Consider the following 19702-nt stretch of genomic DNA (forward strand, 5'->3'; position numbering starts at 1 on the left):
CGCAAAGAGAGCAATGCGTGTATCAGGTGAGACACAGGATGGCATGTCATTGATGAAGATAACAAAAAGTAAGGGCCCTAGGATAGAGAGCCCTGTGGGACACCGGATGTGACTGGTAATAAGTCAGAATGAGCACCATTGATGACCACTCTCTGCAATCTGCCCTCCAAATAATTGTTGAACCAGGCAAGGAGTGAGCCACCCATGCCTGCATACCTGAGCTTCTCAATAAGCTTGGAATGGTTGACGGAGTCAAATGCCTTTGAGAAGTCCAGGTACACAACATCGGTGTCACACCCCCTGTCATAGATAGAACCAAGAGTATGGGTAAAATCAACAAGTTGTGTAACACAAGACCGATTTGGCATAAAGCCATGCTGCCCATCGGAAATAATTGGCTGTAAAAGGGCAATACTTTCTTGTGGATGCAGCGTTCAAGAACTTTGGAAACCAGGCTGAGCAGTGATATTGGACGGTAGTTTTCAACGCAAGTGTTGCCCCCTTTCTTAAACACTGGTGTGACATTTGCCAACTTCCAGGCGGATGGAACCTTACCTTGCAGCAGAGAAGCATTAAAGATGACAGTCAGGGAGTGTGACAGCTCAAAAGCACACTCGCGCAACAACTTGCCTGGAATACCGTCCGGACCACATGCCTTGCCTGGATCCAATGCTCTCAGAACGTCGAAGATGTCTGTAGAAGAAAATAAAATAGAACACAATCTATTCGTATCATTACTATTATCAGATACACATGCAATGTCAAAGGAATCTTTGTTTCTAAACACACTGTGGAAATATTTCTTGAAGAGACTGGCTTGTTCAGCTGGAATGCTGGTGGTGGAATTATTGTATGAGTTTTGTATGTAATTGAATGGGGAATTTTACCAGGGTCTTTAATCTTGTGGAATGACCAAAACCTCTTTGGGTTGTCTCTAAGTGAGTCTCAAACTTCAAAGAGAAAATCGGCACGCTTTCTCTTGATGAGGGATTTAGATTGCTTACGCAAAGAACGAAATTTTTCCCAGTAAATGCTGTTGCCAGTTTTTTTAAAACTTAACCCAAGCACGTTCTTTTCTCTTCACAATATTAATAATTTCTGAATCAATCCAAGGAGCAGAGTTTTGGCTTTTGCAGTGCACCTTAGGAATAAACGTATCAACAATGTCACACAAACTAGTGTTCCAATTGTCCCACAAAACATCAATGTCATTGTCGTCCAAATTCCAAGAGTGAGAAAGGAGAGCATTTTTTAGGCCAGATCAGTCGGCTCGTTTGAAATTGTAAACGGTGCGCTTTGGTTGCTTGACATGATTGCACAAGATGGGAATTGAAAAGGTAAGGTAATGGCAGTATGATCCGAGCCAATATTATCACACCCTTCTCTAAGATCATTAACAAGAGTAGGATCCCACAGCAAAACAAGATCAAGGATGTTACCAGTACCATCTTTATTAAACCTAGTTGGGAAATTCACCATCTGGTGCAAATAGCAAGCATTGGCAACATCACAAAATTCTCTTTCAAGTACTCTACTGTCATTGGTATATTCGTTTAGTGTCCAATATTAATACGTGGCAAATTAAAGTCACCTACTATATTTTATTTTTGATGAGATTGAATAGAGTCAATAAAAGAACTCAGCATATCCATGTCCTCCATGCCAGCATTGGTGTACACAGGTGGACGACACACAACGGAGAGAAGAACACTTTTCCCCAGGCTGTGGATTTACTTCAACAACACACGACTCTGGATACGTTTCTAACTCAACATGGCGATGAGACGCTAAGTCCATTTTCACTGCAATCAACACCCCACAACCATGAGTACCGGTACGATCATTTCGGTACACAACATAACCAGAAGGGAGAATAAAGCTGTCAGGAATAGTTGAGTTCAACCAATATTCAGTAATTAAGATAACATCGTAATCAAGGCTGTATACAACAGCTTGAAGATCCACGGTTTTTTTCTTGGTACTACGAGTATTCAAATAAAAGCAAGTCATATTGTTGTTTCTACTGTCAGCAACAGAACTAATGGAGCTATTGGAAACTGACAGAAAGGATCCTGAAGAGCCTGGTTCACTACATGTAGACACGGACAAGTTAAGCGAAGATGTCGAATCAAAAAAGGAGTCAGTTAGTGGTGGGAGACCTTGTGTGCAAATACACAACATACAAGTCCAGCAGGAGCTGAGGGAGCGAAATTGATGCACAGACAGTCCACTACAAGCACGATGGAAATGATCACTGCATGATGTACATTGGACTCGGTACTTATTGTAAACTGGTTTGGTACAATGTGCACACTCCTGACGAGGTCCTGGATTTTGGTGGACATCCCCCGCCAAGAGCAACAACTGGAACGTAGCCGAACTGTTAGCATACTATAGGCTACACGTCTATGCAAATATTTTGCACCATGAAAATTGGCAATGTCTATGCCTGACCTGTGGTGAGCTGTGATAGGGTGCAGAATTCCGCAGTCAGGTAAGCTTACCAGATTATGACCTTCACCAAGTTGATGTAGTCTAAGCTGAAATGAAGCTACCAAAAGTACTGATATGAAGAGAGTACTCATTATAACAGCTGTGCTGTGAGTCTTGTTGAAGAAAAATGCTGATAGAATGCTATAATAAGTTCAAATTGTCAGAGTGTTTCTCTGAATTGTGCTGATTTTAACATGTATCGATCGACTTTTAGCGCGATTATGCACAACAAAAGAACTGGTGACTATCCTTCTGATTGTAAACACCATCGTTGAAATCCATACACACACTATAGAAGTCATGACCTTTACTTTTACACAGAAGGTGTAGTTTTCAAATGGAGTCATCAATTCAGGTAAACCCATTTAAAATTCCACACTGATGATTAAGGTTGTGGATTCCATTTGGGGGATGGGGGATATGGATTTGATGAAGTAGAATTGCCAATATGTTGTACTAATGCATTAATAATTTTGGTTTATTTGTCTACGCAGACAATCCAACCTCACTCCCAAGTCAAATACGAATTGAATAAGCCAAGTAAGGTTCACATCCAGTTCGCCTCCAGTGGAGAAAGTCAAAATTCACAGCTGAGGTACAATTATTTGGAATATTTCACTAAATCGGGGAAAATTACTCTGCGCATAAGACCATTGGGTAGAAAATCAGCAGAGCTGTATCAAGATGGGGAAGGAAGACGCGATACATGTGGTCATCCAGGTGAACCTTTTTGTTTGTTTATTTCCTTAACTTAAAGCCATACAGTGTGATCTTTTAAATTGAATTTCTCTTTCTTGTTTAGTGTTTCTACTAAACCTGATTTTTGACATTATATGTTTACACATGTCCCAACTTACACTATAGACATAATTGGGATTGGTTTACATCACTGTGCTTGTAGGATATGTAGTTTGTTCTGAATTGTTATGACCAGATCTTCTTATAACTAAACTAAGAAAGAGGGAAATTTTTAATTAGTTGTCTAATTAAGACATTTAAATCCCCTATCGTAAGTGGAGTTTCTTTCATTTCATCTCATTATTTCGGCTTAAGTGACCAGAAAACCTTTCCGCTTCCTGAAAGTGGTCAACAATATTATTTCATAGTTGTGGCAAATAATAACAAAATTAAAATTTGGTTGAAATAGTATTATGGCTATATTTTACTTTCACGCCATTTTCCTTCCTTTTTTCCCCAAGCAAAATTATCCCTAATAATGTGCCATAAATAGCGCATGTATTATACGTGTTTTAAGAGCGTATATCACTCTTTACCTAGGCTTAGACCTAGGTAACTATGATGTATTAATTTTGATTCATTATTATTGTATCGTTTTAAACACAGACGAGGAGGGGGATCTTCGTGAAGAGGAGGAAAGAAAAAAAGAAAGAAGACAAGAACGCCTGAGAAAAGAACAAGAGCTAGCAGAAAGAAGAGAAGAAGAACGAAAACAAGAACGGCTGAGAAGAGAACAAGAGCTAGAAGAAAGAAGAAAAGAAGCACGAAGACAAGAACGCCTGAGAAAAGAACAAGAGCTAGCAGAAAGAAGAGAAGAAGAACGAAAACAAGAACGGCTGAGAAGAGAACAAGAGCTAGAAGAAAGAAGAAAAGAAGCACGAAGACAAGAACGGCTGAGAAGAGAACAAGAGCTAGAAGAAAGAAGAAAAGAAGCACGAAGACAAGAACGGCTGAGAAGAGAACAAAAGCTAGAAGAAAGAAGAAAAGAAGCACGAAGACAAGAACGGCTGAGAAGAGAACAAGAGCTAGAAGAAAGAAGAAAAGAAGCACGAAGACAAGAACGGCTGAGAAGAGAACAAAAGCTAGAAGAAAGAAGAAAAGAAGAACACAGACAAGAACGGCTGAAAAGAAAACGAGAGCTAGAAAGAGAAATCCAATTAGAAAGAAATGAGAAGAAAAGAAGAATGATGGAAATAGAAAACAAGTTAGAAAGGCACATCCAAGTAGATGTGCCTGCCCGAAAACAACAAATTCTGCTGCAGGAAGAAATCAAATATCCAACAAGTTCAATCATATATGATGAGGTAAGCAAGGATTATGGAGTAATCATATATTATATGTGACTCCTCGTCACAACTGAGCCCGGAAGTCGCCAATCATCATTTTTGAGATATTCAACCAAAATATTCTGCTTTAAATTAGCTTTAAACTTTGAATGATGTATATCATGTCTATAGTACTTGACATTTAAGTAGTGAAAAATCAATAAAACAGTCAATAAATCCTTTGTTTCCTATTGTTTATTGTTAAGTTCGATGGAGCATATCTCAATAGTGGCACTGGCGACATCCGGGCTCAGTTGTGGCGAGGAGTCACATATCAGGATAAGCTTACTTTAGCGCAAATGAAGTCAATCGCCGTCAATCAGCAGACGATGCTAGACTTGGATCACGACTGAGTGACGTATTAATAGCATGCTGTCAGAATTTCCATTTCTGAACCGCAATTAGCTAAACTTAGCAAAATAAGTACAATACTAATATTTCCATATCAAAACAAAATGAGATGAAAACGTGTATTTCAATTGTATTTCAATCGTAACCTCATGTACTCGCAGATCTGGCACTGAGTATGATTGACTGAACCTAGTAACTGTCAATCAATCCTGAATCTTGATCAGTCCCTCTGTTAAAGCAGTACGCACGCAATGCCGTCTGTACACGTACTTTAAAGTTTCAGTCTAAAGAGCTGAATAGAATAGAATAGAATTCTAGAATAGAATGTTCAGTAACCTGTTTATATATTTTATTGTGTCTCTTGAATATCATATAAAGGACTCGTAATATATGAATATTCAAGTTGTATTGTTTGCTGATCTTACAGGAGACCTCCGCCGGTGAAAGTTACGACAAGACTATAGCTTCTCAACCGGCTTATAAAGAATTCGAAGAGTCCAAATCCCTGCAAAATTATACGATATCAGATCGTAGCGGGTATCTGGTCAACTTTATTTTAGCCGACTATTGCCATGCAAATAATATATCACCATCATTTCATGAAGAGGTGTTATCTATCACTGCTTACAATGAAGTAAGGTTAACGGAAAGGCTTGTAATACTCGACGCATTGAGCGAGTCAGTACATAATTTTACCATGTTTGATGAGGTAGAAGAACTGGAGGATAGCATCGGCGTTCACAACCTAGACGCTAGGTTTGATCTCTTTCTCCGTCTTCTAATTGTTACAACTAACACCGATGTGGAAGTAGCCACCAAGATACTTGTGCACTGCGTGAATCTGTTACCTTCCCGGTATCGTAGACCTCCATGTGAGCTAACTGCAAAGGAAAAAGACCATTTGTCATTACTTATCAGTAATCAAATATGGTCTCCAATGTCAGCTCTAAAATTACTGTCTTTAACTGATATCGGGGATCGTGCTGATATGTTACGTAAGGCTCTCATATACCATATTGAAGACACGACCTTGCTGCAAGAGACGCATTTCTCTTGTCCAGCCCCTGTGCATCAGGTGTGTTTATCATCACCCACTTGCACCGCCGAAGATGTTGAAAAACTGATCAACTTAGTTCAAACCAAAGAGAGAAAGAAAGAAAAAGAAAGATAAAAATAGAGCGGAGGAAGAAGCAATCAAAAGGAAAGAGAAACAATCAAAAAGAAGAAAGAACTGGACCAACGATTTTACCTGAATGTCACAATGAGCTCTCCTTTGACCAATTTGCAGATATTATTGTAGCATTATCGTCCCATCAAAACGGAGACATGCATGAACATCAACTTCGTCTACTCATTGAAACTCTGGTAAGTAAGTCTCTATCGAGCGACTATTTGACAACCATCGATCGTGAAGAAAGGTCTGTGGTAGTAGCAATGGTTGCTGCAATACAAGCTTTACTTGGTCATGCAGTGGATATTGTTGTATCGAACGAGACGTATGTTACAACCGATGTTGAAAAGTGGCAAGAATTCTACTCCGGTCTTGGTCTATCCTCATGTGGTGCAGGTGCTGAGCACATTCCCTGTAATTCAATGCCAACAAATATAGTGTACGGTACGCCATCTCAATTCAATGATATTGATAGAATATCCAGACCAAGTAGCAAATTCACATGTCTCATCATAGGCTGTGTTGAGCCTATTTCATTTTCAACCGGTCCTTCAACCCCAGAAAGAGACATTGACACCGCGCAGTTGTCCCATTTGCTTCTACAATATAAGTGTTGTTACAATGTAATGAACGGTACCAAATTCAACAAGCAAGAACAAGACATGACAAATATCATGGAGGTGGTGGATCGCACAATAGACAGTGAAGAGGATAAGCCATTCCATCAACTACTAGCGGAGATAAAATACTCTACTACAATGTCTCCAGAAATGCATCAAGAAATAGTTGATATTATAGAGAAAATTGCAAGAAAATTGGAAGGAAAAAAATACGCAAAATCGGACACGCACATAGTCAAACTGCAAAGGAAGAAAAAATACCAAAATCTTAACTCTAGCTCAGGGATTGCTAATGCAGTTGTTGCGATTGTTGAGCACGTCCAGAATCATACCAAATTCATTCCTCGAAATAACCAGATACTTGCAGTTGTCGCTTTGCTTCTTGAGCAGCAAAAAGGAACGGGTTGCTTACTTGAAGTAGCAACAGGCGAAGGAAAGTCCACGATTGTGGCCATGTTTGCTGCAATACTGGCGTTACAGGGAACTTTCGTTGACGTTTTAACAAGCTCTGAAGTGCTAGCACGACGTGACGAAGAAGAATGGAGGCCATTCTACAAGGACCTAGGCTTATCCTCATGTGCTATTCCAGTGCCAGAAACGTTAAGTTGCAAGAGCCAGGAAGAAGCCGATTCTCTTTTACGACAGAAATACCAGTCTAACATTGTCTATGGTACAACTTCCGAATTCGCGGCTGATATTCTTCGTCACGAATTTGAACGACGAAATATCCGAGGAAATCGAGAATTTCAAGTGATCATCGTTGATGAAGTCGATTCTATGACACTTGATAACGGACTGCAGCTTACATATTTATCGCAAAACACAACCAGCCTCAGACACATTGAACAAATGCTGGCTACTATCTGGTGTCTTCTTTCATCGTATCACCAAATTCAAGATTCCTCTAGGAACATAGTATGGGTTACCAAGCCACAATATATACACACGGCCATAGCGGAAAATGTGGTAGATCAGACTGATGATTTAGTAGACAAGGCTTGCACGATCCTTCAGGAAGGAATTTCTATCGGCTTGTTTACAAGAAGTGACTGCGACGACATTCAAAAGATGTACGAAGATAACGAAACAGAGGAACTGCAGGAAAAAATCCAAAGCGTTATGGCAAACATTACCCCAGAAAATGAAGTGCAGCTTATCGAGTCACAGGACCTGTCTAACATTTCATTTAAATTCTACAAAATTGGTGCTGATAATAGAGCAATGCCATTTCGGGAAAGTTTTGATGGTGTTTCCGATGATGAGAGGAACCTAGTGTCCGTGTTGCTGTTGGACAAGGTATTGGCGTGCGAGATATTCACCGAACAGGATTTGAGTAATCTTGCAATTGATGTAGTGAGCAAGAAGATTAGATATTCAGATAACACCGACATAACGCAACTGGGAAAGTCAACAGACATAGTTCTTCCCATGTACCTGAAAGAATATGTTGAAGAGTGTCTTCCGATATTTGTTGAAAATGCTTTGAGGGCTCTTTCGATGACATTGGGCCGCGAATATGTCGTTGTAGATGGACGGGACTCACTTCCACAAACTGAGCAGCATGATCATGCATTTGACCGAGTACTTCCAGTAGATTTTGAAGGTACTGGAATTCTGGAGAAAAACAAAAAGTGGGCAGATGGGCTTCAGCAATTTTTGGAGATGAAGCATGCACTTGCGATATCTCCGGTCTCAACTGTGACCAATTTCATGTCAAATTACCGCTTCTTTCACAGATATTTGGACAATGGTGGAATACACGGAGTAACAGGAACCCTAGGTGACACCATTGACCATGATTTCCTCAAAAGGCATTTCTCTACAAAGTGCCTCTCTTTACCACCACACCGAACAAAGAAGTTAGTATGTCATTCCATGATACAAATCGACGAAGGAAGAGATTCTTGGATGAGTGCAATTTGTAAAAGGGTTAGCACCATTGCAAGAGAACAAGCTGTCCTAGTTGTTTGTGAAGATCTGAAAACTGCAGAAAGTTTTGGAACTAAGATCAATAGCATCGAAAACAGCAATATCTGTCAAGTTCACATGTATACTAGAAGCGATATTCACAAATATGACATAGAAAAGCGGGAATATAAACTTGGTGAAGTAATAATCACAACAACTCTCGGTGGTAGAGGAACAGATTACAAAGTACACAGTGATGTTCAAAGCAGCGGTGGCTTGTTTGTGCTATTGACCTTCTTTCCCCGAAACATGCGAGTTGAAAAGCAAATGATTGGACGAACAGCCAGAAAAGGTGAACCTGGGATGTTTCAGCTCATTGTTGACAAAGACAGTCTTCCCGGTACATATCAAGGTCATAGTATTGAGATAATACATGCTCTGCGATCTAAACATGAACAAGAAAAGATTCAAACGTTAGAAGCAAATGAACTGATCAGCACAAAGCGAAGAGAAATTCTCTTTGAAGGATTCTGTAAAATGCTTGAGAATTTCGAAAGTCTGTATTCGGCAGATCTAAAAGTTCCTCGCAAGCCGCACCACAATAGGTTTGACTATAGCCCAGGACTCAACTCCGTTAAGGAAAGATGGGCATTTTGGCTAACTCTGAACCGTGCCAAAATAGAAGACGATGGAATCGAGCTTTCAGACTTGCAACGTGACATGGAACGTGACATTCAAACGAAAATAGATGAGACGCAAAGGGGAAAGTCCGACAACTGTTATGACCATGGTCGCAACGCAATGAGTAAAATGGCACTTCTAGCGGGAGGTCAAGAATCAACGCATGGTTATGGAGTACTTCAGCGATGGCAAACACTCATCGACACAGAGAAAGTGTACAATGCTGTTGCTTTATATAACCAGGCCTATGTAACCATCAAAGTGAAGAAAAGAGGGTACAGGCAGAAGTCGTTAGATCTCCTTGACAAGACATTAGACGCCATAAAAGCGTATACAGCAGAAATGGCAAATGTTACGTCATGTATTCAAATAGCGTCATCAGCAGGTCACTCACAATCTCACCTTGGATCAGATGAAGGACAGACAAATTTCAGTAGACAACAAACTGCTCGTGGTAGCTTCATAAAGGCATGGATTGAGGCTATAGAAATGGCAAAGCAGGAGCTAACCTGTCCAGGGGCGTCAAACGATGAATTTACCTTCAGCGTTGAGCCTGTCGGCTTAAACTTCGCGGTAGACGTGTCCGATGACGTCATGGAAGACGAGATGATGCTGATGACTGACATGGGAATGACCTACTTCTTTAAAGTGGAAAAGAAGAAAAAATTCAAGTTTTGTTGGAATGCATTATGGTGCTTCTTACTAGGTGCACTTCAAGTAGTAACAGGTGTATTGGTGATTGGATTCTCTCTTGGGGCTGCGGCAACATTGGGTACAGGACTGATTAGCGAAGGTATTTCGGATTTAATTGAGGGACAATTGGAATGGCCACTGGCTCCTTTTCGTGGGCTCAATGGGCAATTTCCAAGGCTATAAGTTTGGCTATATCTCTAGTAGCAAGTGGACTCAGCGCGTTGAAAAGGGCCTCAAAGACTACATGGAAGGGAGTAAAGGGAGCAGCTAGTGGGATAAGGGCAACTAATTTTGCAATAAAAAACGCAACAAACGCTACTATAAAAACAGGCTTCAAGACAGCTGCTAAGTATGCAGTGCAAGAAGTAGGAAAACAGATCGTGATGAGAGGTGTGTCACTACTTTGGGACGAAGCTTCCACTGCAATTCTGGAACGCATTTTTAAAAAGTACTTTTATGACACCATCAAAGAAAACTTGAAGCGTTCAAGACCTTTAAATGAAATAATGAGGGCAGTGATCGAACAAAATATGCCTACCAATCCTTCAGAATTAGATAAGGACAAACTCAACGATCTAGTCAAATATACGTGTGATAAAGCTCTTGGTAAGGTATTGAACAAATTTCCTGTGTTTAATGAGATTGGCTTTCATATGGACAGATGGACGGGGTTGATGTCAGCTGTTGCTTCGAAAAAAAGTGGTAATTTAGCTCAGGTAATTTTAATTGGGAACGAGATGTATCAGTACACACGTTTGGTCACTGAGCTTGTTCAGGACTGGCCTACGGCTGACTACATGAAGGGCGAAGTAGCTTCAGCGTTAGCAAAAGAAATAGAGGACGTTTTTCAGCTCCCAAACATAAAGAATAACGCAGACTTTCAGAAAGGTCAGCATTCTGACTTGCATGATCGTCTCTACGAATCTGTGTGTGAGATAGTGACTGATGGGTTTACCGGCAAAATTACCCACTTGTTGGTTTCCATTAGCAAAAGACATGCTTGTCAATATGTATCAGGAAAATTAGGTACAGTGGCTGCTAATGCGTTGGATAGAGCTGACGTCAACCAGCAGCTTATAGATCAGAGCCATAGTTGGGAAATGAAAGTTGACGCAGAAGACTCAAAACCCGCACAAACTAAATTTAGTCAAGAAGAGGTAAATCAAGTCAATGAGTTGGTTAGAGAAGCTACAGATCCATCGAATCCGGCTAATGACCTCCATCTTAACATACTCGTGCAAAGTGGGCTAATCGAAGGTGGTCGAGGCATTATTATAGACATAGTTGACGAGAAAACAGGGAAGCTTGTTACATCAAACCAGTTCGAAGGAAAACCTGGAACAGAACCAATCAGGTTGCGTTTGACTCAGACGAAAGAAGGGTAAGAACATTAAAACAATATCGTTTAATACTACCCGTGATCAACTTATTTTGCTCTGAGTTTGCTGTCTTTGTTTGCTACTTATTTCAATTTGAACTTGCCTTCAAGTTTTGACTTGAATTTGTTTTTGAACTACAGCATGTAGTTCTTGTTGTTTGCTTTATATTTTGTTGTTTGTCCCTGAAGAAGAGCAGTTTATCTGCTCGAAACGTCGGTTGATTTTTGTCTGTTTGGTGTTTGACTGCTATGTATGTACACAGTAATTTTCATCATATCCAGTGTACTGTTTTCCTGACACTTTTGTGGGCTCTGGAATTGGCAAGTTTTGGCCATCGAACTTTGCCTGTTTTGTGCCGACTCTGGATGTTTGTGTCTGTTTATATGCACAGTGATTTTCATCACTTGTTCTAGTGCAGTTTTGTATCACCATTGATCCTTTTGCAGGTTCCCTGTTTTTTGTTTGTTTCTTTTTTGTCTTCATTGTTTTTGTCCCACTGCATACTGTCTCGTCTGCATTTTACTTGTTTCCCCACACCAAGTTGGTGTACCTTGCTTTTTTTCTTTCCTGTTGTTCATATTCAAGGTATCCTCTTGTATCATTTATTGATCTTTGATGTGTTTTGTATCCTCGTCCGTTGGATTCACCATTACCACTTTTTCTTTTACCCGTGATCAGTGATAGGTAAGCTTACGAAATAGCATCACAGCTTTTAACAGCAGTCAAGTTAGCTCAATAGGTAAGGTGTTAGACTCAAGTGTATTGGTGTTTGACGATGCGAGTTCAAGTTCCGGCGTTTGTTCTCGTTAATAACTGAGCAAATTTGCAATTCCCCTGGTCAATGACGTAACTGCTTATTATTTTGTCTCGATTACCAGTACGAGAACTCGGGGAGCTCACCGTTTATTGTGGCATATATATGGCATGCGTATTTGTTTCAGTTGGACATTTTATTGTGAAACGACCCTATATTTTATTGTACAAGGAAACCATAAAAACATATTCCACATAGCCCCCGATTGAAAAAAGAATCTTTCTAAATCACTCAAAAAGCACTGTGTGAATTTTACATCCGAACTAAATTGGCCTTTTTATTTTACATATTTGAAAACCCTCATTTTGGACCATTTTAGACACTAAAATGCCCATAAAAAAGAAGAGAATGAAGAATTGTCATAACATTATTAATACGAACATAATTTAATGTTCGTTTAAAACATATTTTAAAACATATTTTAAAAATGTGTTTTATTCAGGGGGTATAGCACAAACAAAAATGTCCTATACCTTAATGGTTGTGGAATAATGGGGCGCACTCCTTAGCTGCAAATCACTTATAGTTTGCTTAATGATTAATATGATGTGTCTTGGGCCACAGTCCTCAGCGAATTCCTGTAAAGTGTGCTGAGGCTTGTTAGTTTATGGCTCACGGGTAAAAAAATACGACATTGCCGAACAATATAATAACCGTCGTGGTTCCCTTAAAGTGACGAATTGCAGATTGCTATAAACCAACTGATTGTATTACACGACCATAGACCAGTTTGAGAACTGTGCGTATTTTGACAAAATGAAATGGGCTATTCCAGTTGAAATCTATGCACCCCCTATGACAGACATGACCTTAAAGCTTCCACACAGGGAGTGTGAATTTCAAATGGGGGTTACCTGAATGGGTGACTCCATTTGAAATCTACACTCCCTGTATGGGAGATTAAGGTCATGTCTTCCATAGGGGGGTGTATGTATTTAAACTGGAATTAAAAGTGTGGAATAGACCAATAAGAGTGCAGTCTATAGGAGTGCATCTTATTTGCTAACTGAGTAACCTTTCGGTCACATTTTGGTATGGACATAATGAAAATGACAAATTGCCTCGAAGGTATGACCCCAGGGTTTTGTCAAATGAAGGAGAAAAAAAGTGAAGAATAAAAAAATATTTCCCCACACACAGAGGTGATACTCCTTGTAATACCTCGGTCAATATTCATATTTTAGTTTGCAGTTTGTTTGGTGCAATAGCTTACAAGAAGTCTACTGGTTATACGGGGCAGCTATTTGTATGGTGACATTGCTGAAGGTTATAATGTTAGAGACTACCATACATTACAAAATCAGTAAACATTCTATAGCGAGTAAAATTAAAGTGAAGTTCATTAATTTCTACGCAAAGAAAAAGGAAAAAGACAATAACAAAAGAAACAATAATTCGACCGCCTGATTTATTTATGAAGCGTTATTACCTAGATAAGATCACCTTGTTGAATGCAGAAATAGCGCGAAGTCGATATTTGATTCCTTTGTTTCATGAAGCAGATATTCTGTAAATAACCACCGATTGAACTAAAATGTTTTCAACTACCTCATAGATTTCACCGTTTGCATAAATATTTTCACCATCAGTGGGTTAAGTTCTTTGTGAGACAACCTGTATAATGTTGATACACGCTCGATTTATTGAGAGTATTTATTTGTTTGAATGTTGAACATGTTGAAACTTCGTTTTATTCTCTTTCTAGAGAAAGATCATTCCTAGAGAAATGTTCAGGAAAGGTCAGTTCCTACAGCGGTCATTTTCAGCGACTGGATCAACATGGCAATGTTGTACAAGGACAAACAGGTGACGGTAGCAATCAGAACTGTTTATTCGATGCCATTGCGCATGGAACTGGAACAAATCCCAATAATCTGCGACGACAAGTCGGTGAACAGGTATTGGACTGATTATTTACTGCTTGTGTTGGGGATTTTGTTTTTACTCTATTTTAATTACTTGTTTATTTTGATATTCTAGGAACATTAACGTATTCTATGATCGCGAATTATTAATAAACACATTTTAGTATTCATTATAATCGAAGACAAAATTAAAAAAGACTTGTTTGCGTCTGATGTCAGGGCAAAAGCACGGCGTGATTGGTTGCTGACCTGCGTAGTACGCATTTATAGTAAACATTTGTTTGCTTGCCCTCCAGTGTAATTTTTGGGGTGGGTCAGTCGGTCGAAATTATTTTAATGACTCACTACTGTATAGCCTGTAGGCAATGAACATTGGTCATGTGCAACGATACATCAATATTTCACTGAAGACTTTCAATACGCATTCAAATAGAACGACTACATACAGGCATAAGGCGCCAAGTTTATTGGAAACATTGATGCATGAATGGATAGTTATAAATGTTATAATGAGTTTACAGTAATGATTTTCTTCTTAAGAAAAGTGTTGTTGGGTTTGAAATGAAATTTAGACATTAAGATTATAAACTAAACACCAAAAAAATGTTTTTAAAGGGCCGACCCTGATTTGGGCCAATTTTGGGTCGGTCGGTGGAGGAGAAGCAAACAATTGTTTGGCCTTATCCGCGAACAAGTCATCTTAATTCGGTCTCGAATTATAAACATTCATCTATATACAGTTGAAGATGTGGGTATACATATCAACCTATACTTTCCTCATTAGCCCTAACACTATTACACCCTAAACCTTGCCCTCGCCCTTGTTTAATATTCGACATATCAAACCTTCGACAGAGTGAACATGGTGAACGGACGCCTATTTATCTACCAACGTGCGATCCTTACATGTATGTATACATTGTACCCCCGGGATTGTACCCATTTTTATTTCTACCTCTCTTTTCAGATAAAGTTAGACCCAGGGAGATGGAGAGAGCCCGCCATACGTCAACATCAATTCAGTCTTGCTTACAGCAACTCGAGTTTGTTCTTAACTAGAGGAGGGAAAAGTATTTATAAGCAAAAGACCTATCAAAGTTTAGAAACTGACATACAAGCTTGTATCGATACTTACAAAGATAACGGTGGCACATTGACTAATCCGAGCGAGGAAGAACAAAGTTTACAGCTTGGTCGTATAGATGAATACAATAGGTAAATTATTTTATTTTGATTAAAACTTTTCATCCAAGCATAAAGAAATAATTCCTACCGCGGAATTTTCAGATGGTAATCCATCTTTCATCAGCGAGTGAGTGACTATATCAAGTCGCGATCTTCTTGACCTTTGACCTAATAACAGACTTGAACTAATGTCCTTCATATCTGTCTTGTCCTTGTGTGACACAATGATTTGTCTTGGTGTGCGAGTGGGTTTGCAGAATACGCTAACACCATAGTTGCTAAATGTCCTTCTAATAGCTTCGGAGGTACCTTTGATGTAAGGGAACACTACGTGGCCTTTATTTGGGCGTTTATCGCCCACATCGCTCGTTGTGGGAGTCTTTCTCTGTCTCTCCGAACACGCATATCCAAAACAAATTATTCAAAACAGGTCAACATTTATGTTATGTATTTTTATTTACAAGGAATTCGCTGTTAGCTTTATTATAGTCTATATTGAAATTACACTTCACAAACCCATGATCATATTATTCCTCCTCCCTGAATTTGGTTTCCACAAATTATGACCTAATTTGTGGTGTAATAAATATCTTCCCCCAGTATATTCATGCCCCCCCCCCCTCTGAATAAAATTACCTCTCCCTATAAAAGACTGACCTCATCCCTTAAAATCCTAACCATATTTCCGACAAAGCTCCTCTTTTGTGTGCTAATGAATGGGTCTGACCAGGGATATGAGACATATCCCTGGTCTGACCCATAGCTGACGCGCTCGTCCGTGACAAAAGAAATGGGGGCAGGTCACCTTTTTAAAACTTTTAAAAACCAGTTGGTGTTTTGAAGGAAAAGCGCCATGCGTTTGTCCAGAAAAATTGTCACTTGGTTGAATTTCTTGTTCTTTTTATATTTCATTGTCAGCCGCAGAAACGATCCAAATCAAAGAAACATACCACAAACTCAACAAGACCACATCCCTGCTAAAGGATGTCTTGATCCGAAATCAGCCGGACAAGGTTTGGCAATGACTGTAAGAACTGAACATCATAAGGCTGCACTTAGTACTGGCAATGGGAAAGATAGCAAATACGCAAGGTAACATCAACCCTAAGAAATGTAGGCCCTATTTGTGTAAGAAGCAAGGATAGTCTTTTGTGAGCGAATAGGGTGGCATACATTGTTAGTTAACGGTGACTCAATTCAATATTGATTTGGCAGACTCTGTATTGTGTTTTACCAAAAGCAACAAATTATGGAAAATTATCGGATTTGCTTAGATATCTATATCATCAATAGATAACAATGAATAGACTCGTCTACTAGAAGGTTATCTTGTTGGAGTGCTATTTTCAAGAGAATGCACGTGTAACATGAATTATTTAGCAAGAAGGCAAATCAATATTCGGCAGTCAGTCAAACTCATAACGATATTAATATTGAATACTTCATATCCACAGAGATTACGTGAAATCACTATTTCAAACCGGGAATGAAAACGAAGCAAGGCTTGTGTCGTATGCAATATCCCATCCAGAAGTGTCAAACTATATCCGCCAGAAAACTGGTGAGTGAGAATGTTAAGTAAGGGACGAGTTTTAGGGTTCCATCCGACCAATCCAAAGACATATTTTGAAGTGTTTTTTTATTCCGAATGAATCTTATGGAAGAACTGAGGATTACTTGTAGAATGTGAGAAGCAAGGAGATTGCTTGTATATTCACTGAATGGCTAATCCGGGTTGAAGAAGAAATACATATGTTTGGACCAACGACCCTTCAAAATAAAACTGTTTGTCTTATATATCTCATGATAACTCATCCTATGTGCATTGGGTATAATATGTATATGACTCATTTATAATTTGCTTTGTCTGTTTTCAGGTTTCCCAGCCAAGGAGATCGGTTCTCATTCCACAAGGTACTACACTCCTGGATTTCTCACCCATGCCGCAGCAACGTTATCAAAATCAATGCAAGTTGGGCAAGATAAAAAGGACACTATTTCAAAAGATGTTGCCTATATAAAATCGTTTGAAACGCCTAGCAATATGGTCAACACGAATCAAGTGCGCGGTTTGATTCATTATATTAAGAGGCGTAAGCAGGAATGAAAACAAAATATATGGGTGACGGGTGATGCTCCCCTGAGAAATGCACCTTTTCTGCAAGTTTCATAAACATTTGCGTTTGGAACCCTGAGTTCATCATACCTCTGCGCATATCCTTACTGCGCACCTCACGGCATTGAAATACAAATGTTTTTGTAACGATTGTGCGCATCGGCGTGACGCCAGTTGACGACATCAGAGGTTCACAGACAGAGGCCAATGGGATTTACCGTAAAGGTGACCAACACTATGGACCACAATGGCCTAATCCCAATGGCATAGTCTAATAACCTCAAATAAACAATCATAGTGCAAAATTTGACCTAACTTTCAGAGTATGAGTTTTTGTACCCAAAGTTTCAAAGTCATTCAATGAATGTACAAATGTATGTTGTATAGTTGTCCTTGGCACAGTGTATGAATAGGCATCTTATCAAGATCAAGATAGTGATAGTACATAACAATAACATGCTTATCTTACCAAGGTCTTATCTATCTGCATGGTATAATTGAAAATTATGGTGACGTAGTGACCAAGGATGAAACAACTGGCCAAGTTCTTTTGCATGGAAATTAGAACAAATTACTATACAAGCTGTATCAAAAAGTTTGGTACCCAGCAGTTTATTGAAAAGTCTGGTTCTTCCAATTGCAATATCGGGTCCCCTTAAAATGATAAAATGATCAGACCATAAATCTTTTGTGACTGTTTATGGCATTAATCAACAAATTATTCGGATCCTAGATGTGTCGAGGATGTTACGTTTGTATTTTCAACATTGTTAATCATTGCTACGTATATGTTAACAAATGAAAGTTCTGTAATTTTTTTAAAATTCTTCAATGCTAAGTATTCTTTTGGATATCATCAAATTGTAAATCTCTAGTCAGATTTTCAGTGTGTTAACAACTATGTATCAAAGACGTTACGTTCATGTACAAAACATTAACGTTCTTATCTTTGTAAAACATTGTATACCCATAGCTACTTTTATGAAGAATGAATGTTCTGTAATTGTTTTTTTTATCCTTCATCTCTATTAGATTTTCAGTGTATTAGCAAGTACAAGCAATATCATCACTACAATATGAACCAAAACAGAACTCCCCACCCCACATAATCGCAAATTGACACGACAGCTTCATTCCAATTCAATTTATTTCATCCAAAACAGTCCTGTGATACACCTTCCCCAATCAAACACATTTGCATTTGATCATCTTCTACTCTTCCCTGAGTAGATCATTATAATATCAAATCTAAACACCATGCCATGGAATTCACTATATCACGTCCAAACTCACATTGGGCGCCCCATTCCTTTTTAAAAGGAATTTTTATTTCCTTTAGATTTTGTTTTTCCTTGCTTGTATTTCTTGGGGCGATAAAAGGAGGTGACAGTAGCTTCACTTTCCTCATAGTTACGCGCATGATTAAACAATTATTATGAAAACACGTTAAATCTGTGTGCGAATTGAAACTGTATACAATGAATCATTGCATGATATTGTTAAAATAATATTCTTTACAAAATGAATTAATATTATGATTAATACAGGTATAATGTATATGTTGTGTAGTTTTGTGTATATTGAAATATTGTTAATTAAACGTTTTAATTATCTAATTAAACTTTTTATCTTTGGAAATCATTTATTTACAATCTCCCTATTGTTATGAAATTTATGCTAAATGCTTTTCTTGACACCAAATGTAACTTATGTGGAAATCACGAGACTCTTCATCATGTTCTTTACCTCTATGCTTGACAAAGGTCGGTATACTGGGCGCCATAACTCTGTTCTCCGCATAATCATAGACACTCTTAAAGATGTCAGTGACCATTGGAAATTCTACTGTGACCTAGATGGTGTCAATAAAATTATTTGTGGTACTACAATATCTCCTGCTATTCTTCTCACGCAGCAAAGACAAGTCGTGTGTGAGATCTGGTTTTAGTAAACGAAAGCTCTAAATCCATCATCATTAATGAGCTCAGCTTTGCATTCGAACAAAACATCCACAAAACCCATGATTACAAACAAAATATTATTATTACAATGTTGTGGGGATTTTCTTTATTTGATGCAACAATTCTTGGTATTCATAATTCGTTGCGCCACCAATCAACTAAGAGAAATCTGCCAAAAATTGCAATGCATCATGGGTATTTGTCGACATCTAAACCTGGAGGTGCCGTGTTACTACGAGAACTGCAAATTCTATTTGTGGTCGTAACATTTGGAATTGGTAGTCTGATGATTTCTTTAGGCAAGATTGCCAGACTCGAATCTATTTTAAATGTATATTATTTTTCAATCAATGACTGGGCTGATACAGATTGCAAGTGTTTTGGAATCACTGGGGAAATTCG

General features: G+C 38.8%; 2 protein-coding genes across 2 annotated transcripts; both read left to right on the forward strand.

Annotated features, from left to right (window-relative positions):
- Positions 1–578: 578 nt before the first annotated feature.
- LOC140170552 (uncharacterized) lies at positions 579–6487 on the forward strand. Its single transcript, XM_072193900.1, has 5 exons — positions 579–861; positions 2031–2150; positions 2884–3213; positions 3838–4535; positions 5335–6487. The coding sequence occupies exons 1-5, from the start codon at positions 579–581 to the stop codon at positions 6076–6078; spliced, it is 2175 nt and encodes a 724-aa protein (XP_072050001.1). The 3' UTR covers positions 6079–6487.
- A 3517-nt stretch (positions 6488–10004) lies between these two features.
- On the forward strand, positions 10005–18876 carry LOC140169618 (uncharacterized). The gene is made up of 6 exons (XM_072192882.1): positions 10005–11361; positions 13879–14071; positions 15006–15253; positions 16142–16315; positions 16678–16784; positions 17101–18876. Exons 1-6 carry the CDS (start codon positions 10112–10114, stop codon positions 17328–17330), a joined length of 2202 nt encoding a protein of 733 aa, XP_072048983.1. The 5' UTR covers positions 10005–10111; the 3' UTR covers positions 17331–18876.
- Positions 18877–19702: the final 826 nt, after the last annotated feature.

Source organism: Amphiura filiformis, chromosome 14, assembly GCF_039555335.1.
Source record: "Amphiura filiformis chromosome 14, Afil_fr2py, whole genome shotgun sequence".
Lineage (NCBI taxonomy): Eukaryota > Metazoa > Echinodermata > Ophiuroidea > Amphilepidida > Amphiuridae > Amphiura > Amphiura filiformis.